This window comes from Sphaeramia orbicularis, chromosome 17 (genome assembly GCF_902148855.1).
Source record: "Sphaeramia orbicularis chromosome 17, fSphaOr1.1, whole genome shotgun sequence".
Taxonomy (NCBI): Eukaryota; Metazoa; Chordata; class Actinopteri; order Kurtiformes; family Apogonidae; genus Sphaeramia; species Sphaeramia orbicularis.
The window spans coordinates 24,663,403-24,690,361 of record NC_043973.1 but is presented as its reverse complement, the minus strand read 5'-3'; the positions used below and the strand labels follow the sequence as shown (position 1 = coordinate 24,690,361).

Below are 26,959 nucleotides of genomic sequence, written 5' to 3'. Positions count from 1 at the left end.
CTTGAAACATATTCTCTGCTCCATGCTAAGTGCGTGATGATAAGCCAAGATTGCAAAACAACCCGGACTAATTTTACATCTGTCATGAATTTTCCCACATTCAAATCAACAATTTAGCCTAAAAATCAACAATTTGTGTCATACGCATGTTGCTCAACAAACATACATGCAAACAAGAGATATAGGTAAGTCTTTTTGGGTCATGACTGTTCCCCTTAGTTGAGAAAAAAATAGCCAATATGGTTTCCTGTGAAAATTTAGGGGGTGGAGGTGGGGAGAGATGTGCTGCTGCCAGATTAGGCTACCGCCTGTGCCAAGGTTATAAACAGGCTGTTATCAGGCTTCCAAACAGAATAATCCTCCCTGTATCAGCGCCCAAACATATGGGGCCACACAAAGCAGCAGCAGCCCCTGACAGACACCCCCTTTTAATTACACAGAGGAGGGGGGCAGGACCTTTCTCCCCATGCCTTTCCCTTTTCTGCTTTAGTTTCTGTCTGTGTAACGTCTGCAAAAACACGTGTGTTTAAAGTGGGAAGCTAGTGTTAAAATAAAACGATAAATTAAATCTTAACTCTTGCACTGTATTAAAATCTGTAGTACCAGTTATTTCAGATATTAAATAAATCCTATAAAAATATTACAGGAACAGAAAAGTATACTTTCTTCAACACATTTCCAATCCAACAAAACCGAGTCAATCTGTTCCAGTCGGGCTTAAAATATCGAGGACTGTCGCCCCATCTGAAAGAAATAAATTCCTCAATGTTTTATATACTGCCTACAGATTTTAAAGTCTTGTTCAATAAAGTTTAAATGTCACAGAGGTGTAATAATGGGTATCATATAAACGCAGGGCTTGGAAAAGCTATGCAAAAATGACGGCGTCCCTTCCTGCTCATGCAATAAAGTTTTATTTGGCTGAATCGGCCAATAAAAGTGGGCTTTGAAGGTTGTCAATGGGGAGTAATTGGTCCATTTTACAGGAGTGATCATATTTCTCAGAAGCATTTTTTTTTTTCATACAGTGTCAAAGAGTCTTGACGGGAACCCAAGGAGAATCTTCTTGTTAGAGATGTGACTTTGCAACCGAGGGCGCATAAAAAAAAAACACATGTCTGCAAATCTAATACAGTGCAGGTAAGTGACATTGTGAGATGAATATGCAGTGCCGTTGTACGAGCTTTTCTTTTGAGTTTTCAGATGAACGATGGTGATACACAATAACAGTCCACAGTTTTGGCAGCTGCAGAACCCATTTCACACACCCCCAGACAGCGGAAAGAGTGTAGACCCTAATGACGTCCAATCTTCTCTGTCACGCCGGGCTGGAGGCTCACCAGGGCAAAATCGACCGACAGCTCAAAGTGCTGTTAACCGGTTTTGAGGAGTCCTCGCTGATGCACAAAGCACACCTTTATTTCTAACATAGGTCACTGAAAGCATGCCATCACTTCTTTTTTTTCCCCCCACAATTAATATAGGAAAACATAAATTCACTAATACTCAAACAAGCCTAAAACTGAAAGCACAGGCTTTTCCGAAAGAGGTGCCTGGTCTGAAGTGACTGAAAATAAAGCTTAAATGTGCTCTTTTACTGTACCTCATAAGACATAAATGTCAACAACTGTAATAATTTGTAAACTAAACACGCAGACCAAAGATGGTGAGAACCCTGCAGAAAATAAAAGCATGTATCTGTGTTATGCCATAGACAATCTCTTGGAGATCTGAAGGCCTTTTTGTCTACAAGCTTTTCAAACTATCTCCGTCTGAAGTCATTTTCTCTTTTGATTAAGACTTGAGTGTTGAACTATAAAGATAAAGTGTTACATGGTAGCTTGTAAAATAACATTTATGACTACAGCTGTGATCTTTTTACAGTAATTATTCAGTCAACCTTCATGAAAAGTGTTTTTATTTTTTAAGGTTTTATTTTTTTGTTATTTTTTGTTATTTTTTTAGCAACACTTCTGGACCTAATCGGTGAACTTACTTTGATTAGACGTTATACTCAATTAAATAACAGCGAGGGGGGGAAGGTAAGGAGGTTTGTTTTTGTCATCAGGTCTCTGCTGGCTATTTGATTTGATTTCACAGCTGGAGAAGCATTTGGTAAGGAAATATTTGAGTGCAGCTGTAAGCCAAAGTGTCAGTGTCTATCCATCGCGGTAAGAAAGGTCCAAAATAATAATCAAACACTCTTGCCTCTTTGGCGCAACGCTGCCAGCACCACAGAAAACAGATAGACAAACACAATGAGTGTCTCCACATCCCCGCTCTGACAGGAGACGCCGGCAGAGTCGGGGTAAACGGACGGCTCGGTGCGGCACAGCAGCCCCTAATGATCTCCCCTCTGTTTCAGCGGACTGAGAAAAGCCATTACCTCCCGCCACATTACCCTGCCATCCCTCACATGGTGGATGGCTCCTCTCTCCCATGAGCACCTTGCTCTAGTCATGGCTGGCAATGCTCACCTCCTTACCGCCTCCTCCTCAACCCTGTCCACCCTCCTCCCTCTGAAACCCCCAGCTCTATACATCACATTTAACACTTTGACACTAACAGTCTATAATGTTTCTATTCTACAAAATCACTCTGCCAACTCCAGGATAGCAGAGCAGAGTGTGAGGAAAATAAATACCACTCTTAGCCACTGGCAGTAAATTCTAAAGGAAAAAGAAAAGTACAAAAAGAGCCTCTTATACACTCTGCCTCTTCGCTCGGCATCTCAGAAGTCCTCTGGCCGCAGTGGAAGTGAGGGATAATTTCAATCGATACACATTACAGCTTCTACTGACAGCAACAGCTCACGCTTTACATGGAGGACTGTCCGAGCCGTATAAAGAACCCATATAACCATATTTTCGGGATGTCAACACTCCTCGCGAGCACTTTATAGCGGCATAAAAGAAGCATTTCACTGTATTAAATTATTAAAATCGAAAAGTGGCATGAATAAATAAAACCAGCTTGAATAAGTGATGTGACAAGACAGACTTGAGGCATGACCTTTGAAAGTGTCTCAATGTGTCAGCGGTGTTGACGAAAGAGAGGGACACGGTCTAAATGTATGTGGCAAAAAAAGGAGGATATGAAATTTAAAAAAAAAAAAAAAAAGACGAATTGCAGAAAAAAAAAAACAGCAGTAATAAGGCTATAAATGAAACATGTCAAGAAAGATTAGTCTGGTCAAAAACAAAGAAAAACACACACAGAAAGCACCCACACTACATTGCATTACAATTTGTTTCTTTTGTCTCTCTTTTTAATATAAGTGTTTACTTGGGCAAAATCAAATCATTTCATTCTCTGCGAGTGTATTTCATGTATATAAACAAACATTTGCTCGACCTCACTGGAGTATTAGCTTTAATGTATCGTCAGCAAGCCTGGCTTTGAGAGGGCATTAATTTCAATTCGCCGATTTAAACACTCCAGTTTGTCGCAATCCTTCATCGCAGTACGCCACCAAGTCAACACACACAATGGGCCTATTTTTCAATCTAATGGTGGAGCTTACTTGCCATTAGTGAAAAAAACTGCTTTTGCCTTTGAACAAGCCACTCAAAATGTAACATGCATTTCAAAAAGAATTTGAATAATTAATTGCAAGTTAAAACAGACATGAACCCGAGAAACAAACCGGGGATGGGAGCTGGAAATATATTTTTTTGCCCTGAGGCCAGAAGATCTCTCATCTTAGAAAGCTGGAAAATCTAGTGTTTGAGGATAGAGTGTGTAATCTCCAGTGAATCTAATGAAACAAAGTAAAAGATAACGCCACATTTCATCACGTCGGAGACAGAGTGCTTCCTCTGGGTTGCCCTTGAGGTGGCAGGAATCCATAATCTGAGGAAATCATTCTTTTTATGTAGTTGAGGTGTCACAAGCCCCTGTTTGACCCGACTCTTAAGACAATTGATTTATGAGCAGATCTGAGGCTTGAAGCCAAAAGTCTACACCTCCGGAAATGATTTATTTAAAAATAAAGAAATGGTTGTGGAGAAAAAAATGACAGTAACTACTGTCACAAAGCAATTTAGACAGAAGACGGCCTCTTTTTACATAACGGACCCCTCATTTAATATACAGTGTAAAAATAGTCGCCCAGTAGCTAGAAATAAGACTGCAGACACGTAGTGTGTCAATGTGGATTTTGTTATTGCAATATTGAATATTTACAGCGCTGCATTCTCATATACGTCAAAATCAGACATTTAGAGAGGCCTTCCATTCTGACTTGTCCTTGCCCATTCCTTTGCAGGGAGCTTGTCTTTATTATTTAATTAAGCCACTACGGCCGTTACATTAATAATTGAGTGTGAGAGGAGACCCAGGGCAGCCGCAGGCTCTGGCGCATTGGGCTTCCTGGCGAGGAGTGTATTAAAAATGTGTGTGTTTATGTCCCCAGGGCGTCTGTCCTGGCTGCATAAAATTGAATTGGTTATATCTAATATATCATCCCCTAAGGGTGGGTGGGTGTGGAGGAGCAGGGAGAGCCGAGATGGTCGCATCCTGCCAGCAGGGAATGAGTCGGATCTTAGAGATTCAGAGGGAGACGCATGAGGCTGTGACGTTAATGTCCCTCACAATCAAATCGATGGCTGTCCGAATTCTCAATGTGCATGGCCTTAAGCTAGGAGCAAGAAGACAAGCCCAGAACCAGATTAAACCCACTCGTTACTGCAGTCTTTGTTCACTTCTGGTGTCTGGGCTGCCCGTGATGCATTCAGTAAGGATGGGTGGAGGATTTCTTATGAAAACGGATTACAACCAGATACCAAACACGGGCGAAAAAGAAAAAAAAAAAAGAAAAAAAAAAGCTTATGGCATTCATATAGATTCTAAGAGGATGAATGTTGGTGACAATGTGAGTGTGTGAATGTAGAAGCAGGGAAAACATCACTCATGATCCCTCCTTTTACAGACTGAGGGGATGACTGCAAATACACTCTCTCTCGCTGTCTTTCTCCACCTCTCCTCTTATCTGCTTTCCCACCATCCCCCACTCCACCTCCACATCCAGCCAGCTCCGTGGCTTTATCCAACTCTGCACCTTTAAGGCCTCCAGACTCCAGAGGAATGAGCATTTTAACACCACCATTAAGGTCAGGGCCTAAATTATTGATCTGCCACCTCTATCAGCATAACGGTCACGTAGCCAGTATCACAATCTAACCCTGCCGCCCTCGGCCAGCTCACTGCAGCTCCCTCAATTAGAGAGAGATTCTCATTACAAAGGGAGACAGCGAGAGTGAAAGAGAGCAAGGTAGAGTGAAAAAAAAAAAAAAAAAGAGAGAGAGAGAGAGAGGTCCATTTCAGACAAGGGGGGAAAAGGGGGGACAGCAGGCATTCTTTACACCCACCTGCTCCCTCCTCCCCTCTCTTCCACCTCCTCCTCCCCCTTGAAGTCTCCCATCATCTCCCCAGACAAGACCCAAAGATGACAGGTCTTATCCTCACCAAAATGCGGGCGATAAGGCAGCTGTAAAAGAATAATAAAAGAATAATGCATGGAGGATGAAAGAGAAAGGCAGACAGGGAGAGAGGCAAAGGGAGAGAGTGAAAGAGAGAGAGAGGCAGGCCAGGGAGGGGGCAGCAACATAAATAAAGATGCGGCACAGTTGGGCTGGATCTCCTAATGAATTCGGAAGGTCCTGGATCAATAACATCAGCGCACTGACGACACATCACAAATGCCAAAGGAGCTCTCCGCTTTGAGCCCAGCCCGAAGAAAAACAGACATTTACTGCATGCCTCTGCTCGATGATGTTAATAGTGAAAATGACCAAAAAAACACTGAACGCATACAAAATTGTCTTCACAGAATGATTGAAACAGCGGCGAAGGGTGTGTTTGTGTGTGATGGTGCCTCTTAACAGCAGAGAGGGAAGCAGGAAGCAGCCTTGATGCCTGGTAATGGGGATGATTTCCACCTAGAAGATGCTGTGATAGTAGCCGTGCTATCAGTGCTATTAGTGATGCTGATGACAGATGGTTTCTTTGTCTCTATTCAGATTTATTTTCACAGCTGTCAGAAAAAAAAGCATGCAGAGTACATCATTACCAAGAACAAACATCCAGAAATGAGCCAACCCCTGACATCTTGGTCAAACTGTTTTTGCGCCGCTCATAAATGAATTACATCTATGGGTGAAAAGAGAATATGTAGAGAATGTTTTGGCAAAGCCTCTCCTCCAAGTGGATCAAAGCAGACATTGACTTGGGTCTCTGAAAACGTGCCCTCTCTCCCCGTTCGCTCATACACAATCATGGCCTAATGGCATTCCATTAACATAATTGCCAACATAACTAGTGTTCCGTGTCTCAGAGCCATTCCCCAACTACACGGAAAGAAACAGAAAGATGAGAGGAGATGAAATTGAGCCAAACTGGGACCATCCCCAAAAACATACTGTGGGTGTTCGTGCTGGATCCCCCCTTATCCCCTTCTGAAAGCTACGGCGCTTTGAAGACCCCCTGGGAAGGCTCTGGCATCTCAAGGAATGTGATGCCAGAGCGTTTGTGTGTGTGTGTGTGTGTGTGTGTGTATGTGTGTGTGAGGGCACATGTTTGTATGCAGCACAGATAGCGGAGGAAGAGCAGGGCTTCCTTCACATGTTGGTAGCTGCCTCAGTGTTCAAAGATTGAGGCCCGATGCATGCTTCACACCAAACATAACCTGCCAGGCGAAATGAAATTCCCATTATTTTTAATTAATCCCTAATTAAAATATATTACTCCACAGATTCCACAAATCTCTCTTAATATGCAAATGTGACCAATTCAAGGATATTTACATATCATTAATTAAGGCAGGCACATTCTCTTAGTCTAATGAGCTGTGGCCTGGGTCTGCCAAGGAAAACTAAACGCTGGGCTCAGGAGTGAGTAAGCACAGCCACGGGGGGATGCCTGCTCTCTGTTGAGTCAGGACTATCAGCCGTTAACGCCGGGGTGAAGTAGACAACAACAACTCTGCTAGGCTTAGAGGAAAAATCCACCCTGAAACACTTTAACATCGTTAAAAACTCCTACCGGCGATGCAGCTTGCATCCTTGTTTCTATTTGTCCCACTGTTGTTGTTTTTTTTTTCATTCATGAGGATCACTGAGAAAACAAGGATGTGACATCACGGGGTATTTTCTGCAGAGTTATGAAAGAGTGCCTATTCACACCGGTATCAGCATCCTGTCTGCCTTTATGCAATAATCACTGGAAACTGAAACTGAAAGAAAATCCAAGTAAAGGCCTTTGACTTCCTCTTCTGTACCTTTAACTTCTATATAATTAAACCAATATGATATTTACACTGAATTAGACATCTAAATTCAAGTTCGTATTTGCTTATAGCTGCATCATTTAATCAAACTGATATGTCTTTGTTGTCTTGTGCATCATTTTAGACAATTTTCCCCAGTTCAAGTCCTCAGATACTGCACCTCTTTGAGAACTTTAACTCCCGTGCATGTCCGTGCATAATGAACTTATAAACACTAGAGACAAAACAGTTTGTTGCATCTATAAATAGAGTTCATTTTGCAATTAAAATCACCATTATACTATGAAAATCATCAGTGTTGGTGAATTTCAAAATGTGCTCATAAGAATTGAACAAAACATTTTACCTATGATTGTTACAATTTGATTTATTCTTGAAAGATAAAGTGTAACTGGGACTCAGTATGTAATAATTGAACCTAGTTAAAGGTGATTATTGATGTGTATAAATAGGAATAAAAACAGGAATGAGTCTGAAAACAAAATGATTCCAATAGCGTATAATCAACATATCGTATTAGAACATATTTGATGACTTTTGGACTTTTTTTTCAAACAAATGTTATATTCTAATCAATAAAGCTGATGAGTCCTTACATCTTATAAACCAACACTGTGCTGTAAAAGTATAAAACTGTTAAAGCCTGTTTTTCTCATTTCAGAAGGAACATCCTGTTGATTTTCTACAACTGAAAGGCGTTTTTGTCTAAAGGCAACCTCCCTTGTGAAGATTGTAAAATTTTAGTCTCATTAAAACTTTTTACTAAAAAGACTACATTTAGATATAACTAGGGATGTAATGATAACCAGTATAATGATAAACTGCGGTAAAATTGCAGATGGTTACTATTACCGTTTAAACTCTAATTATCATGATAACCGTGTTTGATTACCGCACTTTTCCGGAGAAAACGCCTATGTAAAGATCTGCTTTTATGTCAAATATTTGAGTATAGTTTTAATTTATTACAGTTTGAACTGTATATATCTAATATTTGGAACCAATATTCACTTTCAAAGTCTTTGAAAAGGTTCATTAAGCATCTTTGTGTTATTTATGTAATAAAGTATATACATTTTTCAAATCGGATTTTATATATTTTTTGGTTTTTTTGTCCTTTTATGTTGATATAGTAGATTAAAGTGAAAAAAATAATAGACAGATGATATAGGTGAAGTTGCGCTGAAAAAAAGGATCCCAAACATGGGTATAGTAAACATTTGTTTATATAGTATATAAAGGCAAAATCAAAAGTACTGAAAAACGGACAAAATAGGCACGGATAATAATTTACTCTTTCTGCCAACAGAAGGTACATTGAGCCTATTATTTCATTTTTTTGTTTTTTGTTTCTGTTTTTTTCTCAAAATACAACTTGCTTAAATTATTTCAGTGTGTGTATTAGTACTTTTTGAACATTCTGACCCCAATTTCAACAATACCGCGATAATAATGATAACCGTGATAATTTTGGTCACAATAACCGTGATGAAATTTTCATATCGTTACATCCCTAGATATAACCCTTTTGTAACCAGCATTTTCAACAGTAACTGTAACTGAATGATATTGTCACTATCTGTTTATTTGGTGACATACCTGCTCAATGCTTCCTCAGTATTAATTATCATTTCAATGATTTTTCGAGAAGTGTCTCAAATGTGAGGCTCTTTACTTGTCTGATTTGAATATGACAAGATAATTAAATAATAAAACATTATTCATTCACTTGTTTAGATATTTAGACACAAAGCTGGAGCTGCTCAAACTGTACTACCATATTCAAGGTAAAAAAAATATTTAGAAGCCACCGACTGAAGTTGCCAGCAGTATATCAAACCGATTAAATATGCAGAAACAGTAACATGTATCTTTATTAATTAACAACGCAGTAATATAACTCTAAAAACTGCAGTAGGGCATTTTCGCCGTAGCGCTTCCAGTTGATACTTGAAGTTAATTACAACGATAACACTTCTGCTTAAGTAAATGATCTGAATATTTCTTCCACCACTGCAAACTGAAGACAAATAACTCCGTGAAAGCACCTGAGGGTGGATTTTTCCTTCGGAGTAACATTTTATTAACTGCAGCACCCGCTCCCCAATCATTAAAGTGAATATGTGAAGTGCATCCAACCATTTTGCATAGTTGTTACATGGGTACTATTCATGACTATCATGTTGGATTAGGTGATTTGAAGGAGAGTCAGAAAATGAGGCGGGGTGAGCTGTACCTTGCCCATCTCCTTGTTCTCCCCTTTTCCAGCTGTTCTAATTTGACACCTTGAGCATTGGAGGGGGTAGGGTTAACTAGGTGGGGGAGTGCAAAGACACAGCGGAATTCATTAAGAATAGCAACCCCTCTCTCCCCTCAACCTCCCTCCAACGCTAATGACATCAGAGGTTAGCAGAGAGCAGAGTAACCCAGAGATGGGAGGAGAGGTGCAAGAAGAAAGAAAGGCACCGAGAGGAAGGAGATGCAAGAAACATTAGAAACTGGGAGACAAAAATAACTGTATTTCACTTTATTTATGGAATGTGAATGGAACGGTGCAGTGCAGCTCAGATGTGTGATGGAATTTAGGTTAGTTAATCACCATAAAAAAACTGTGATTAATATGAATTGTTTTTGTTTATTTTATTTTATGTCACTAGAATAGTATAAGCTTAATTCCTGTTTATTTATAAACATACAGTGCACTTTATAAAGAAGGAAAACCATTTGACTTTGAAACACAAATAAAAATTGCATTTTTTAACTTTTTGGTGCAAAAAAAAAATTGCACAGCACAGACTTTAATATTTAAAGTTTCTTATAGAAATATGCAAAGAAATGACAATAAAAATGGTAATGATAATGAGTGGTACCGATACACAACGAGATGACGTCATTAAAGCAGCATATTGGAAACATAATTTGGAAAACATGACATTTCTAGTAGCGTCGTCCGGCTGATTTTTTTCCTACAGGTGAAGGAAGAGGATTATCAGGATTATATAAAAAAAACTGTGTTAAAACTCAGACTCGTATAAGTTTGTGATGCTTGGAACAATCTTATGAAACGACTTGTTTCTCTGTTTTGGTTGGAGTGTATTTCTGCATCCTTTTATCATTCACATGAAATGAAAGAGGTTTCAAAAACTGCCATTTTGTCTCTGACAGTCCTAATGCACTATAATGACATACCAACAACTGACTGCAGACCTTCGAAAAACCCATTTATGCCACACTTTGTAGGTTGGATGGAGTGCAATCAGACCTTTTTCAACATTGTGATTACCAAGTACTGGCACAGTAATCTGTGGCTGAGGAATTGGCTGGCTAATGGCAGTTTCACATCAGCCATCTATAGGGACCCTCCAGACAGGTAAAGTGGTGGTTGCAAGATATTGAAATGGCCAGTGCCACCTGGGATGAAAGGCCTTTAAAAAAAGTATTAAGAACTTATTTTTTTAGAAGCAACAGCTCTGTGTGTAAGATGAGCAGCTTTATCTTAGCAGTCACTTAAAACATCACACTCCTCACTTGCTTTCAGAGTCACTCTGAGGCCAGCGCTTGATTTTAGGGCAGCAGAAAAAATATTTCCAGGCTGAGCTGAAATCCTCGCTGAAACAGTGTCCCAAGACCTTTCAAACGCTCATTTCCATTTATCTACCAGTGACATTTTTCATGACGTACTCTCTGGCAAACTATCTGACTCATAAATCCAATTTAAGCCTATTACTGAAGAACTTTTAAAGCTATCCTTCATTAATGTTAATGGGGTTTTTTAGTGGAGGCCAGTGGTGGTTAGGACTACATGGCTGCTTTCCCAAGCTTGTTTAACAGGCTTCAGACAGAGATGGATGCTTCGTGCAGTCCGATAGGCTCTCTGAGCCATCTATCACCCAGAAGACCCACCCACAGAGCTGGCGTTCCATAACAAAGGGCAGGCAGGAAAGCTTGTGATTGACAGCTTTATGTGTGTGGTGGCTAGTCAGACAGCAGAGAGGAGACATAGTATCTGTTTCTGGCCTTAGTGCTGGTGCCCTTTCTGAAAATGAGTTGTGAAGAACAGAACAAAATAATGAGTGAGCGGGGGAATCAATCAATATGCCGACACATGAGATAAATGAGAGAATCAAACACACAAAAAACATCCCTAATGCTGCTGAGTAGGTACAAAACTAATCAGGCAAATGAATCTGCTTGAGTAACTAACTGTGAATAGAGAGTAGTGTTAAGACATAAACAGTTATTATCGTAAAGATTATTACCCTTACACCTCCAGACTTACTAATTAGCATAATAAACAGCCATATTCTAAAATGTATGGCAGGGGCATATAATAAAAACATATAAATACAGACGGTGCACACACAAAGACAAACAGACACAAATAAAAGGACAACACACTGGTCTGCAGTCACTAAATTCCAGTTCACAAACATTAAAATCTATAATAATAAAACACACGTACAAGAAAATGCAACATAAACTGCTTTGCTGCTGCCACGGCAGTAATCATTTTACGAGGGGGCACAGTTCCTCTCAGGGCTGTATATATTCTTGAAATGCAGACAAAAAAGAAGCGGGAGGGGTACGTTTCAGAAGAGACACACTAAATTTGGACAGTAAGTAGTATCACCCCGTCGGCGCGGTACACCGCACATTCGCAACGCCCCATTTAACCGCACACAGCGCTTCCCTCTACTGCCTTCATTTGCATACTTCAGCGGGGCCCTGACGGATGAAGACGGATGGGGCAAAATCAGCCTCACTGAAACAACTGTTTTATCAAGGTTAAACTATCCAAGAAGCTCTTAACCTCCGCGCCTTTATCACACTACAGCTTTCCCAATATCAATCTATCAATATGATCTTATCGACAGGGAGGGGGGTGAAGACGCTCTTCATAAACTCAAGTAATAGGAACATAAAGGAATTTTATGTGTTTAGGGGAGGAGACTGCTAAACATGGTGCTGAAGGACATGTCCAATAAAACAGGCTACAAGGTGGTGCCAGCAAGCCAAATAAAATATAATAGAAGAAGAAGACGAGCTCGCATCGAGGCGTGACAGACATGCGTGGAGTCACAGGGTCGTCGGTTCAAATCTAATGAAAGACTTGTGAAAGCATGACTAAAAGAATACACAACCCTGCTCAAAGTGAATGTCAAAGTCAAAGTGCAGCTAATAATGATAATAAAGCAAAAAAAAACTGTCCTGGACACTTACAAACGTCTGTGCAGAAGGGAGTGTGTGGGTGATCAGAGATGAAACAAGAGATTTTATTATCCTCAAAACAAGTGCAACACATTTTAACATAATTTAATTAACGGTATCTAAATTTCATTTTATTGTAGATCCAAACTGACACATCAGTGCAGGCAGATCTGCCAAATTTATTTTAGTAATTTGGTTACAAGTCAAGTATAATTGTACTACATTTGGCTTCTGTTGAGATGATAAGAGTTCTCCTTGTATCAGTGTAAGCCGCTGTACACTGCAGGGAATACAGAAAAAAAATTAGCAGCTGGACCAAACGCTGACATTGAACTTTAATACTGTACTTTAATGCGGTACAACTTTTCGCACAAAAGCAATTGAATGCGGTGTTTACTCTTCTGAAGTCATTTCGGAAGCGAAATTAGGTCTCAATGAAGGTTTAATACGCTGGTGACTCACAATGAAGGCACTGCCGACAAAGAACCTATTTTTGGTCATCCCTCTCAATACAAAACAATTCAAAATTATAGCTGATGCTGCTTTCTCTTTTGCAACCAAATCTTCCTCTTTTTCAGGTCGTATTTGAGCTCATTCACCTCACTTGACATTACATGATGTGATATTTGCAACGCTGATGCTGAAATCAAATACTGCGCAGCCCTACAGAGCGTATAGAATTAAAACGTGTGTAAAATATCAGATAACGCTGATAACCCATTTACATCATATAAATGCTGATTATATAGGAATCAAACAGAAAACTGCCTCCAAACTTTTGATCTTTGAAGGGTAAAAACTCTCTTAGAAGTGGCTTGGTAATAAATGAACAGAAGTATATAATTTGCTGATTATGCTCAAGTAGAAAAAAGAAAATGACAGCAATTAACATAATTTCAGTAGGAGTTAACTGTCCAGAACTAACATCGCCAAAGGCAAGCTGGCAGACAGAAGGCGCTGAGGAAACCCACAGCTTTCACTCTTTGAGTTTGGATACAAGTATCTACAGTACAGGGAAGCAGCACGGAGGCCTCGCTGTGTTATCAATCCTCATTGCTGTTGCTGTGAAGAAACACTGTTTGAATATTTCAGCTTGTTAGAAAGCCAAAGTGACAAAAGAAGTTTTGATGTTTGCCTTGTTCTATACTGAACAAAAAAAAAAAAAAACAAAACAGGTGCATCTAGCACTACTATAAAATCTGTTTTCTATTATCTAATAATAACACCGGCAAGTAAAAGTAGCTGGTGTTCTGGAAAGAGGCACTGCTTCTTTCCAATTTCAGTTTAACTGCAGTTTAAGTACAATTTGATTTGCATTAGATACTTAATAGTTTTTTACAGTCCAATAGAGCACCAGTACAGACAAAGAATTTCAATTATAGCTGTAAAGATCAGTTGATTAATCAATTAGTCAAACAAAACTATTTTAATAACAAGTTATTTTAGTTATATTTAACCAAAAAATGTCACAAGTGGCAGAAAAATGCCAGGTTTCAGATTATTCTTCCTTATAAGCTGAACATTTGAAGTTAATGGACTGAAAAACAAGTAAAACGAGTGATGTGAGCATCTTATCAGACTGTGCAAATTATATCAGATGTTTTTACACTATTTTGTGGCATTTTATAGACAAATTGATTTACTGATTACCATCCAAATAATACTTGATAAGAGAAACACAAAGACACACATAGACTCCAATGCTCAAATATACAAAAATGACAATCTTCATTATGATGTGGTTTGCGCTTATTTCCGCGAGCTGACATGACTTCAGAATCAGATTTAACGATTCTTATCGGGCTCTTTCCACTACCGAGCAGCTAGGCCAAGTGCTGACCTCTGCTAGCACTCATGCTCTTACCCCACTGTGCTAAATGCTACCTGTGGTGTCACATCTGCCCTGGGAAATAGTCCAAAACTGCAGCACCCTGTGTGTCTGTAGGCCCCACAGAATTAGCAGCAACAATCCCAAGAGACTGTTTGCCTGCCCCTCCAACACACACACACACACACACACATATACACACACACACACACACTGACTCCGAAATAGTAGATACCACACACCACACTGAAGATTGCCAGCATGAGACTGTTTGATTTTGCAGCCACAAAAACAACTCTTTGTGCGGCTAAATTTATCATCTCTCTCCGCCACAGTATTTGTGTCTTTCTCTACAGTTCAATATCTCTTCTCCCTTTCTCTGTGAGTGTGTGTGTCTGCATTGTTCTTTGTCTGCGCTTTTTCCTTCCAGTGAAGGTGCCGAGGTTACCAAGGCTCATCTGTGGCCTCTTTGTCTCTCACGGCAACAGCAAGGTTTATTAACATAAATTAGAATAGCTCACCGTGAGAGTACCTTGTCGCTATGCGTTACCCACGGCAACCTCTCCTCCACTCTCAATCCACCTGAGTGTGTGTTTCCGTGCGTGTTTGTGTGTGAAATAAAGACTAGAGAAAGAGAGAGAAAGAGCGAGAGAGAGACACTCTCCTGCATCTAAATGTGAAACTCTGAAACGAGGGAGACACATCCACACCCATCTCTCCCCTGTCCTGATTAAAATAAATGGTGCTATCTGCACTGCATGACTCACTACACCATGGCATTACTATCAGTAATTGAAACATCCAATCACTACTGAGCCATCAGCCTCACTGCTCTTCCCCATCTGACTCTGTGGCACCTGATTGAACATCCCACCGTATGGAAAGTAATACCGGATTATCCTACAAGTATAGAAATGCTGAGGACAGATCCAAAAATAATTCATCAACCTGTGCGCATTTCACCATTTTATGTACGTGTCTGAATGCGTAAGTGTCTGCTTTTGTGTACGTTTCATTATGTGTGCACCTGTGTGTGTGTGTGTGTGTCCCATTCAGCATCCTTAGCAGATATCCAGGGAGAGTCGGGCAGCCTCATTGATTGGTGTTGATTCCATCTGGGCAGCGAGCAGCAACTGACAGTGGATCTAAGCCGCTGCGAAAGGCAACCATTAATCTTGGTCCTGTTTAAGCAGCATGTATTAATTTATGTCAATTTTACTAAGTCAGCCAGGGAAGAGTGCTTGCCATTTTATGTTTGACTGTTCATCGAAGTCGGGGGGGTTCCTTTGTACAACCCCAGCAGCCTGCCAACACGCCACTTACATCGTAGTGGCAGGGTGCCAGAGAAATGAGATCCCACACCTTGAATTAAAGGTTATCAACTACCAAGGCAACCACCTCCATTGAAGTGCCCAAGAAAGTATGAGTCTAAGCTGTATTTCATGTAAAGAACACCGGTCCTCATTAATCAAATGAATGTATGACATAAAACTGGTCATATGTGTTTCCCGCGCAAATTTCGACATCTATCAACGTGATCGTCAGCAAAGGCAACGCTAAAATCCCATGACAGGTCTCAACTTATGTAAGCAAGTGTGGACATGAAGAGAAGCACAAGACATCTGATATATTCTGATCGCCATAAAAACACATGCAGACACTTATTCATCACCTAAAAATATAACATCCAAATATTACAGCAAAGGGTGCACTGACTTTGTGTCATATCCCATATATAACCTTCTCAAATGTTTACAATTTAAGATTGTCTAAGAAGGTTTGCAGCATAATTTTGGTCTGTGGGGATAAATTGAGCAGTAAAAACAAGGTGTTATTGATCGGATGCCAGATGAACCTGGGTCCAGCACAGCAACTTACAAGAAGACAGCGTCTCATTCATCACTTCTTTAGTGTAAATCTTAAAAAAAAAAAAAAAAAAAAACACGCATAAGGAAAACAGAAATTTCACAATGTTTAATTATATTTTATTCCTGCGTTAATGGTTTCAGGTTTTCGATTCTCCCTTTTAAAGGAGCATTAAAGCTGCTGGTGAGTGATTTATCTCATTTATTAGTGAGGGATTTATCTCAACCACTGACTGATACATCTACGTTTGTTTCTCTAGAACCTCTGCTGTCAGGCCGAGGTCGTGGACATGAGCTCTACCACTGCAGCTCCAGGTTTCTGTAGCTAAAGGATGAACACTACCTCCCCTCCTGATTTATCTAAAATATCATTAAATAAAAACAAGCTTTACAATAGAGGCTAAATATAGGAAACAAAAAAGCCTAGGGTTTTACGTTTCTAACAGTATCTATCTGAAACACAGCGGTGTGCTCGTGTGCATTATCCGATACTGAGGCAGATCAGGTAACCGTGGTTACATGCTCCTTAGTCTGGATCTGCTGAAGTCCAGGTCTGGCTGGTCTCCTCTAAACAGTTTAACAGTGAGAGTGAGGTCTGATCATTTTCACTTCACCTATATGTAAATGTAAGCTATTATATCAGTCCTGCTATTACTAGGCTTCATATTCAGTTACATATTCTAACCTCAGCTGGAGTTTTGCTTGTTAATGGTGACACCTTTGGCTCCAGAAGTGATTTCTTCCCATGCTACAGTTTATTGACTGTACTTGGTTCTCACTTTACAGGTTAATAGGTTCATGTGGATGTTGTATTTTCTATTTTGAGGTCAAAGAGGTTTGTTTTCTTGGCCCTATTCCACATCTTCACATTGTGAACTCAAGCGACAGGAGAAAAGTCAACAGGGGCATGATATTTACAGATAAAGGGTGATTCTCAGCCAACGTTGTGAGTCAAAGGCAGATTATTCACATGATGAAACTGGTGAAATTAGGCCATTTGATCAAACACACATGAATGCTGTTGCTGTGCATAAATCTGCACAGGTCTCTTGGATAGACTGATAAATGAGGGACATCGTCACCACCTAGGGAAAATTCAGCTCCAAAATGAAGCCTTGGATGAATGAATCTTGGACTTTTTGCCCAAATAAAGTCACCTCAGGCTATAAAAAGCCACAAATCTTCAAATACTGACTTCAGTTCAGAAACCAATGGGTGACGTCGCACTTCCTTCATCCACTAATTATCCACAGTCTATGGTGACCACATTCAGACGTTCTGAAAAGGCCAGCGCTGATGTAACGTACAGGTAATAAATGGATTTAATCAGAGGTGGCAAAATCACACATGTTCTAAACTAGAGTAGACGTATGTTTACGTGTGTAAAAAACAACTGATCAATGTGTAAGTATTGATTAAATGTCTTCATTCAACTCAAAAGTGAAAAGGTACTGACACAGAAAGTAGCGTGAAAACAGTTTTTCAAGCACATTTTTATCAGCAGTTTCTCTACAAAGACTCGTGAACTTCACATCATATTAAGATAATATAAGACTAAAAATATACACAGAAAATTATGACTATTAATATATTTGTAAATAGGTTTTCAGTGTCTCTGAATGCTATTTATGTTTATATATGTATATACAGGGTAGGGAAGCAAAATTTACAATATTTTGAGGCAGGGGTTGAAAGACAGTGTATGACCAATTAGTTTATTGAAAGTCATGAGAATTTATTTGCCACATTTACATAATAGAAAATGTTTTTATTCTATGTGTCCTCCTTTCTCAATAACTGCCTTCACACGCTTCCTGAAACTTGCGCAAGTGTTCCTCAAATATTCGGGTGACAACTTCTCCCATTCTTCTTTAATAGTATCTTCCAGACTTTCTCGTAATAGTTTTGCTCATAGTCATTCTCTTCTTTACATTCTAAACAGTCTTTATGGACACTCCAACTATTTTTGAAATCTCCTTTGGTGTGACGAGTGCATTCAGCAAATCACACACTCTTTGACGTTTGCTTTCCTGATTACTCATATGGGCAAAAGTTTCTGAAAAGGTATGGATAATAGTGTTAGGTATGATTATGACATCAATATATGTTTGGTTTCAAAACAACTGACGTAGTGCCTGCTGAGAAAAAACAACTAAATGTTCATTGTAAATTTTGCTTCCCCACCCTGTATATAATTTATGTTATTTATGTTTCTATCTTAGTATTTATGTTTCTATCAAAATTACGCTGACAAGGATGTTGCATTTGTACAATGCACAATAATAGTAAACATTTATTCTATTCTAGAACTCTTTTCTCAGCCATTCAGTGTCATATTTTGTGACTTTTACACTATTTTTGTTTCTCACACCTGATATATATATACATGAATGAACAAAAGAAGCATTGGTTTTAAGTGTTATTGCCCATCCACTTTGGTTAAAATTGACATTAGGAAGGTGAGCAACTGATAATTCCCCTCTAATGCATTCTAACTAAATTAACAGGAAGTCAAATGTATGTTGTCAAAGTAAAACTGTACATATTGTAGCACAGATACCTAAAGACTCTACTTAAGTACAGTATTTGTACTTAAGTTACATTATTTTCCATATTTGGATTTAACACCATCACAAATAAAACACTACACGCTGTTGCACCGTTGAACTCCATGAATATATCAGTAATAAGATCTGTAGGTGTTTCAAAAACAACGATATGAGGATATACACCGGTCCGACAGCGTGAGGCAATTCCACAAGACTGTAGAAAATCCAATCAAATCCAAACAGCACCAATAAGAAAAACAATGGCTGAGGCAATTGCAACTGCAATAATGTCACCAGAGCTGTTTTGTAGACACTAAAAGCTGCTCCAGAGACAAACATCTGATAAAAAAGAAACTCCACTCCACCATAGAGCAAATTTCCTCTCTAAAGCAATTTTATATTCGATAAGTGGGAAGGCATTCTTAGTGTAATGGATCAGAATATGATCTCTGTCAGAAAACTAAGAACACAGCGTCATATAAAAGCCCAGTTTGCAGATTGGTCACATAACTAAATTGAGAAGTACAGGAAACAAAGTATAGATGGAGATGTAATGTATTCATATGTCTACTGAATAAGTGAACTGAAAGATCTCTGTCTTTGTCGCTGTTTCCACAAAACAGTGAAAAGGTGAAATGTGAAGGAAAAACAGCTTTCTGGCAAATGAAACAGAATCACTGACCTACTTGCACGGAAAATGTAAATAACATATGGATTTTTAAGATTGCTTTAAAGTCTGAAAAACAAAAACAGAAAAAAGAAAAAAGTAAACGCTGTCGAGAAAACAACCAAGAACACACACTTACAGCCATGTTTCCATCAATTCAGGAAACATTCCATCCATTTTCCGGAGACTTGTCCGAACTCTGACCTTAAAACAGAGCTTTAATGATTTATACTTCAGGGACCTGCATTTTATCCACTGAGAGGAGCCATAAGTCCTCATATGCGACGTTGTAAACAAATTTACGTCCCCATAACATAGTAATACTCCACACACACACTCTCTCACCATATGTAGACACACAGAATATGACCATTCTACAGCCAGATCTGTTATCACGGCTAATTACTACTCCCACCTCAGATATACAGGGCTGTAATTAGCCTCTTAAAACATGATTAACATGTCTCAATTAAGCCAGTCAACATTTGCATAATATATTAGCTGTCCTAATTGCAAGTGAGTTTATATCGGAGGACAGGGAACAGCAAAAATGCTTGCTGTTGTTTCTGAGGTCTGTCTGCACTGATAATGTAGGAATATAAATATAAGTATAGAGGAAATGTCAGTGAGTAAAAGGGAATCCAGCCTATTTATATATGATATAACTCACTTTAAAAGCAAAGATAAACTTGTCCCCGCTCTCACAACTTACAAAAACACATCTCATGTTTATTATTATTCATTTACACGAGCATTTCTGGTAAGTGGTGGAAGACTTTTCCAATAAACTCACAAATCAAAGCCCAGCAACCTTTTTTTTTCGGGAAAACTTTGCACTCGTTGTGAAGTTATTTATCTGAAGTTATTTATGAGGGAACAGACAGAGTCCTGTTCAGCCTTATTTCTGTGGAAACTAAAACATGGGGGGATAAACTGCTGCTTCGGCACTTCCAAGCCGGGGACAGATATACAGTCTCCCAGCTAGCGCGGGGAAACCAAGGACATAGCCATTAGTTTCAGGACAGCGCCACATTGGAGACTAATGCCTCCATCTGTCACTGGAGATGAGAGGAGAGTAACAAAGAGAGGCAACACTAACCCCTGAACTCATCATGGACAGCCATGTCAATTAAATACTGAAAAACAGCAGCACTGGGAGCCATAGTGACCAGTCTATCTACCGTTTCATGGGAACTCAACTAGTAGCGCTGCCAACATTTGATGTTAATGTCTCAAAATACCAGATAGAGTGATTTGACATTTTGGCATCTAAGTCCTTATATCTGTCTACAAACACACAAACACAGCATTAAATATGTACACCCACTGGCTATGTTTTTGTGCATGAAATATTTGATTTTTGCCTTTATTCTGGAAAAGACAACATTCCTAAGATGGTGTTTGCATAGCTAATGAAAATGAATATTCCACTGATATTCCTGGTTACGTGCAGTCATGTATTATTTCATTAAAAGTAGGATTTTTTTCAAGGCTTTTCACTGGCGGCAGGCTTGCAAACACAGCACTCACTCTTCCATTCCTTCAACTATCGTCATGAAAATGCCAGGGTTGCAAAAATCGCCATATCGAAAAACCTGTTGATATCCAAGCCTTTCATAATGTTTCTTTTTCTGATAGGAAATGTGGGCTTTGCCGTTGGGTATGCACCTCTACTTCAGCCTTACACACTCTGTTTGTGTACAGCACAAAGAAGCCAATGTAAAATGAGAATGTGGATTCTGAAAGTGCGGTAAGCATGTCTAAACAATGCTCCTAAACCTTGAATATTATCAGAATATCGATATCAAAAACAGCCTATGGAAAATGCTCATAGTAGTAGGATATTAAAGCACATGCAATGACTAAAAGTGGTTCTTCCAAGATGTGTGACAGCTGGCAATAAGTTGAAAAGTGACCACATCAACACAACAGTGACTATCTAAAATGTGTTTATATGTCTAATTAGCAGCGCAGGCTTGAGGGGCTGCAGTTAGGGGGACCGACTGATTCAGCAGGTCTCCAGCTTTGATAAGTTCAAGCGGTGTAATGCATTATCCGTCTGATCGCATTAGTCATGCAGGAGCTCTCCATCTGACCCAAGCCTGCATGGGGGTAATGTGAGGCTGCTGACACAGAGTGGCCTGACGAAACAGTCCCAGGCCCACTGATACAGAGACACAGATAGAGGCAGAGGCAGAGGGAGAGGGAGAGTAGGCCTGAAATCTGACACCCAGAAACACTGACTTGGTGTCTGGCTTCTCTTACTTAGTCAACCTGTACGTGCCAGCTTCCCTCTGCGTAATGGTTCCACACAAACAAAGACAGTCTCCAACTCTCTTCACAGGATGTGAAGCAAGCACAGGAAAACACATGCTAAGTGCTCTCAGGAACTGTAGAAACAATGATGATAGTTAAAAAAAATAAATAAAAAAAAAGTCAAGAGGGGCCGGTAGACGGGGCAAGTGTTTTTGTGAAATACAACACTGGTGACCAAAAGAACGTCTCTAAGTGGTAACACAAGCCTCCGCCGCTGGTTTTCCATAAGCCAGCGTGCGAACCTGAGCTTGTTTAAGCTTGCTAAACACTCTCTCAGTGTGACACAGGCCCGACCCCGACACAAATACACAGGGAGTGGGGTGGGGTCATCAGTTAATGCCTGCTCTATTGGCATGCACTCCCGCCTTGTTTGTCAGCTGCCTGCCAGTGGACACAACACTACTGCAATGTCCCGTAATACTGCTGTCAACACTCGCCCTCCACCAAAATACCACCGACATACAACACACATGTGCATATCTACATGAAATATGTATACCCTCAATGATGCAAAGAAATGTTTGCTCTCCAGAGGAAAAAAAGCATAAGGTTTCAAATCTCTGAGCTGCTGCACTTGCACGTCTTCTCAAAGACACTCTGACTGCAACAATGTAAAAAGCAAGGAGGAGCTGACTCTTTATAAAGAATATAAAAAAGACCTGACAAATTACAGGCTGTACTCTGCTCGCATACACTGCACTCAGCACATTTGGCTGTAAATGCCATGGTGAAGGTTTGAGTCATTTTCTCTGTCACTGCAGTGAAAGGATTTTCAGTTTCGTCTGCACAAACCTCCTATGGGCGAAGATGAGCCGGAGCTCAGCTCTTCAAATACAGGCAGGGAGACACACTGAAGCAGCCATTAAGTTCTCTCTTAAATTGTTGGGCTATTCCAAACTCTTCAATGTTAATCTCTGCTCAGAAGAAGAATTTTGGTTACTTAGAGATTGCAAATGTAGCAAGGAAGATATTTTTCAGCTGCACTTTAGATAAAAATGATTCAATGGATGTGCAAATGAAAAAAAGAACATATAAACTATGTTGAAATATGTTCTTTTCCAAACTTGGTCCTGAACAGAGAGGAAGAGATTTTGCAGGCAGAGGGGAGCCTCTCTCATCAGAAGCTCTCTGAATCTCTGTTGCCAAGAACGGTGGGAAGAGAGAGGAGAGGCAGGGGGAAAAGCCAGGAAAAGGTCCAAGTCACTTTGTTCTTCTTTTTGGAAACGAACTCTGGTTGAACCCGGGGAGACGCCAGACAGTTTACAAAGAGCCAGGCATTACTCTCTCACTTTTCCAAGCCTTGCAATTTAGAAGCAGGGCCCCAGCCTAGCATAGCTTCCTCTTCACAGACCACACTCTTTAACCTTTATAAATTTCATGAAAAACCCAAAGTGTCCGCTTGTTCTTTGTTTTCACTAAACCCTCTGCCAACCTCTGAGTCATCAGAGTAAAATTTCAGTGAATAAATGGCGACGGTATTGCTTCCATACCAGCCCTGTGTTCATTTCCAACAGTCTGCGTGGCTGTGAATGCAACAACACCAGCAGACAAAATGACAAGGCTCCCTCAATAATCTCAAAGACAGCTTCAAAGTTGTGTTCGCTGATAAGGTTATATTGGATATTTTGTTTTATTTCCTGCCTTGAAAAGCCATCTCTTAAACAGCGCTCTGCTATACCCCTCAGAGAATATTCACAGGCTTTCATCATGTGAGCCGCTCTTCTTTTAATCTGCTGTTAAGTGAGTAATAATTCACACATTCCTTTTCATGACTTTGACCCTCGTTGCAAACATAAACAGAAAATCCCTCTCACCTGCCTCTGCATGTAAAACAGCTCACTTAGCAAACACCATCAAACTCGGCCAAAGAAAACAGTCAGATGGGTGAGAAAACCCAGCCCAGAAAGGCCCAAAATGTCAGCATGAAAACACTCCTATCCAATGACAGCACCTCATCTGAGACTGGTGCTTTTTCACATTTATGATGTTGATGTGTGTAAGGAAAAGTTTTACATCAATCAAAAAAGGTATGTTGTATAAATGTAAAATGACTTCTATACAATAAAAATACCAAAAAAAAAGGAATGACTATGAATACACTGTTAGAGCATAATATGTAGAAAATTGCTTTCTCTATTTGTAGTTTGTGCAACAAAACACGAATCCAGCAAATGAAAGACAGCGTAGACTGAAACATACCTGTTTTCTCTTTGATTTCACACAAGACGTTGAAAAGAGCAGGCTTCATTCTGTGGCAGTTCAGTGCATGTTTCCTAAAAAGAGGGACATCACTTTTCACATTAGTATTCAAACAAGTGGAAACGTTTATCAAACAGTGGAGCATCCTGAAATCACAAATATCACATCCCTCTGCTGCTTCTTTTATGGTATAAAACAAGCAGAGGCGTTATACAATATATACAGTATTAAATGACTTGTAATACCATTTTCTTATTTTTTTTACATAAAAAGTAAACACACAATATAAGATTTGAGAGATCTCAGTGTATGCATGCAACAAAACCCACCAGTTACACTATCTATAACATGCACCTCATATATCTGATCTATTTTAGTACTTATTTGGACTTATTAGTATCACTATTATTATTAACAGTGCAGTGAAAACTATAGAAGACGACCTGCAACGTGTTATTATAACAGGATTATAATGTAAGCTCCTTTGTGACAAGATAAAAAGAGTCTGTGGACTGAAGTGGCAACTGTTCCACAGTGTAAATGAAACCTCCACGTACATCAATATGGAACATGTGGAATAATCAGTTAGAAATGAAGAGCTGGGGTTAAAATACTGATCCAAAACTTATTTCTAAAAATGAATCGTGACAAGTTTACATTCTTTTTTTTTTCTTCCACGCTTTCGCTCAGTCACGGCACTTCAGTGGGCGTAATTGGTTTCATTTAGAGCCAGTCTTTACACAAACCACAATGTTATTACATCCCCACATCCCCAACACTGTCTAGTGTTATTTCCGCTCTCATGATTAAAGATACAAGTGTTTATTTATTTATTTATTTTTTATTTATTTTATTTTTTTACACGGGCTCACCTCGCCTGTGCTTCGTCTAGGCTTTGGTCTGTGATGGTCATTATTTGCTGTAATATGTCTCCGATGTCCTGCTTTCTTCCCTCTCCGTCCGTCCCCGCCGTGCCATCCTGCATATGCTGCGCCAGGCCGGGGTGTCCGGCCATGCCTACCCCGTGGGAGTGCATCAACCGAGGCTGCTCGTCCATCCTTGACCACGGTCCCTGCTGCCTCGTCTCCAACTTTTAAATTTTTACAGCAAGAAAGAGAAAAAAAAAATCAGAAAATATCCTCGGAAATTCCTCTGGATCCCTCTGCGTCTCTCACAGCCCGACACTCCTCCTTTTTCCTTGGTAAGCTTTTCTAGATTTGGGAGGAGGGAGACTGACAAACCCTCTCTCTCTCTCTTTCTCTCGGTCTCTTCCAGCTGGTTTAGGTGAAATCTGATCTGAATCGCTGCTTTTGGCTTTGGCCACTCCTGCACCGCTACTGTAGGGAAGGAGAGAGAGGAAAAAAAAAAAAACACAGGATTGAACATTAAACGCTCCTAATCTGATTAAAAGTGGAGCGCGTTCTGCTCCTGTCCTCTCAAACCTCCGACGCACACGGACGCGTCATGCGCCAAACGCACTAAAACACTCAACTTGCCTTTCAAAGGGTTTTTTTTTTTAGGATACAAAGTGCCACCAACTGTTATTGTTTCGCTTATGTCTGGTAACTGACTCATAATCGGAGTATGGATGGAAAAGCCTCCGCCCCTCGAGCCACGATTGGAGAAGAAGGAGCGCGCAAGTCCCACCTCGGTCCTCTCCGAAAACGTCAATCATCCTCCTCTTGGAAGGTGGGACACTGTAATAAACATAAAGAGATGTGACCGGACCGGGTGGCAATACAGTGATGGATAGAGAGTGAATATGTAGCCTAATAAATAATTGTGAGTGGCAGTGAGGCTCTGACCCAACAGGACAGCGTGGTGGTGCTTGGAAAAGACACCCTGTCATATATTTCCCTGCTGAATATTTACTTCCATGTAATCAGTCAAAGGAATAATAAATCAAAATAAATTTATTAGGGCATGTAGTGTTTTGTAGGAGCATTTTTACAAGCCTTATATTATAACACAGTGACAATTGTGGCTCCAAAAACACCAACCACTACTACACTCTAAAAAAAATCCTGTTGTTTTTACAGAAAAAACTGGCAGCTGTGGTTTCCAGAACAATACTGTAAAAACACATCCATCTGTAAACATATTTACAGAGTAACATGTAGATTTAATATTTTAAACATGTAGATTTAACACTGGATTTAAATGGTAAATGGACTGCACTTATTTAGCACATTTTCTACACCTTCATGGTGTCCAAAGGACTTTCCAAAACCGCCAGGTCCAACTGGGAACAATTTAGGGTTCAGTGTCTTCCATGGACACTTTGACATATGAACAGTCAGAGCCAGGATTCGAACCACCAACCCTTTAGTTATTGGACGAGCTGCTCTACCAACTCTACCAACCCATTCATTTACAAATTTAAAATGTTACATTGTTAAATGTTTACTTTTTTATAACGTTATATATGTATATATATATATATATATATATATATATATATATATATATATATATATGCAAATCTGCTGTTATTTCAACATTATGGTCTTGCAATTTAAACAGCACCACATTGTTTTCAATTTACAGTTTTATTTTCTTAAAACAATAGAAATACATCATTTCTACATACAAATCTGGTTTTGTTCACATACTCTTCTTGTAAGAACTACAGCTATATTTCATTTAATCGTTAACACAAAAATCTTTTCAAATAAACAACTTTGCATTGTATTGTCACTTACAGTTTTTTTATGTTGCAATTTTACAACTTTTTGGCGTCAATTCTACAGTCATTTTTTACAGTGTAGTTTCTTTTTTATATAATTCAAGTTTTTATTAGAGTTTTCACTTAGATCACGACATTCATACAATGTTGCTTAATGTTAACATTGAGGGCTTCTGTACATACATGAAAAGTATCAAAAAGAAATGCTACAAAGTGTGGAAGTTCTCAAGAAGAAAAAATAAAAAATAAAATAAAACAGATAATTAATTAATTAATTAATTAATTAATTAATTAATTAATTAATTAATTAAACACAAGAGGGAAGTAGTTCAGCTGTCATCCTGCTGACTGTCAGT

At 39.5% G+C, this 26,959-nt stretch overlaps 1 protein-coding gene across 4 annotated transcripts in view; it reads right to left on the bottom strand.

Annotated features, from left to right (window-relative positions):
* Positions 1–25,500, bottom strand: part of LOC115437116 (pre-B-cell leukemia transcription factor 1) — a 56,314-nt gene extending 30,814 nt beyond the window's left edge. Inside the window, exons 1-2 of one of the 4 annotated variants that reach the window (XR_003937916.1) lie at positions 24,790–25,500; positions 23,918–23,991 (exon numbers count right to left, since the gene is read on the bottom strand). Coding sequence is in view for 3 of the 4 variants with exons in the window: in XM_030160239.1 (XP_030016099.1) it covers positions 23,918–23,991; positions 24,790–24,974 (259 nt within the window). In the remaining variant the exon portion in view is untranslated. The remainder of the gene's footprint in view (positions 1–23,917; positions 23,992–24,789) is intronic. The other 3 variants (XM_030160239.1, XM_030160237.1, XM_030160238.1) reach the window with 3 other exon arrangements.
* Between the last annotated feature and the right edge of the window lie 1,459 nt (positions 25,501–26,959).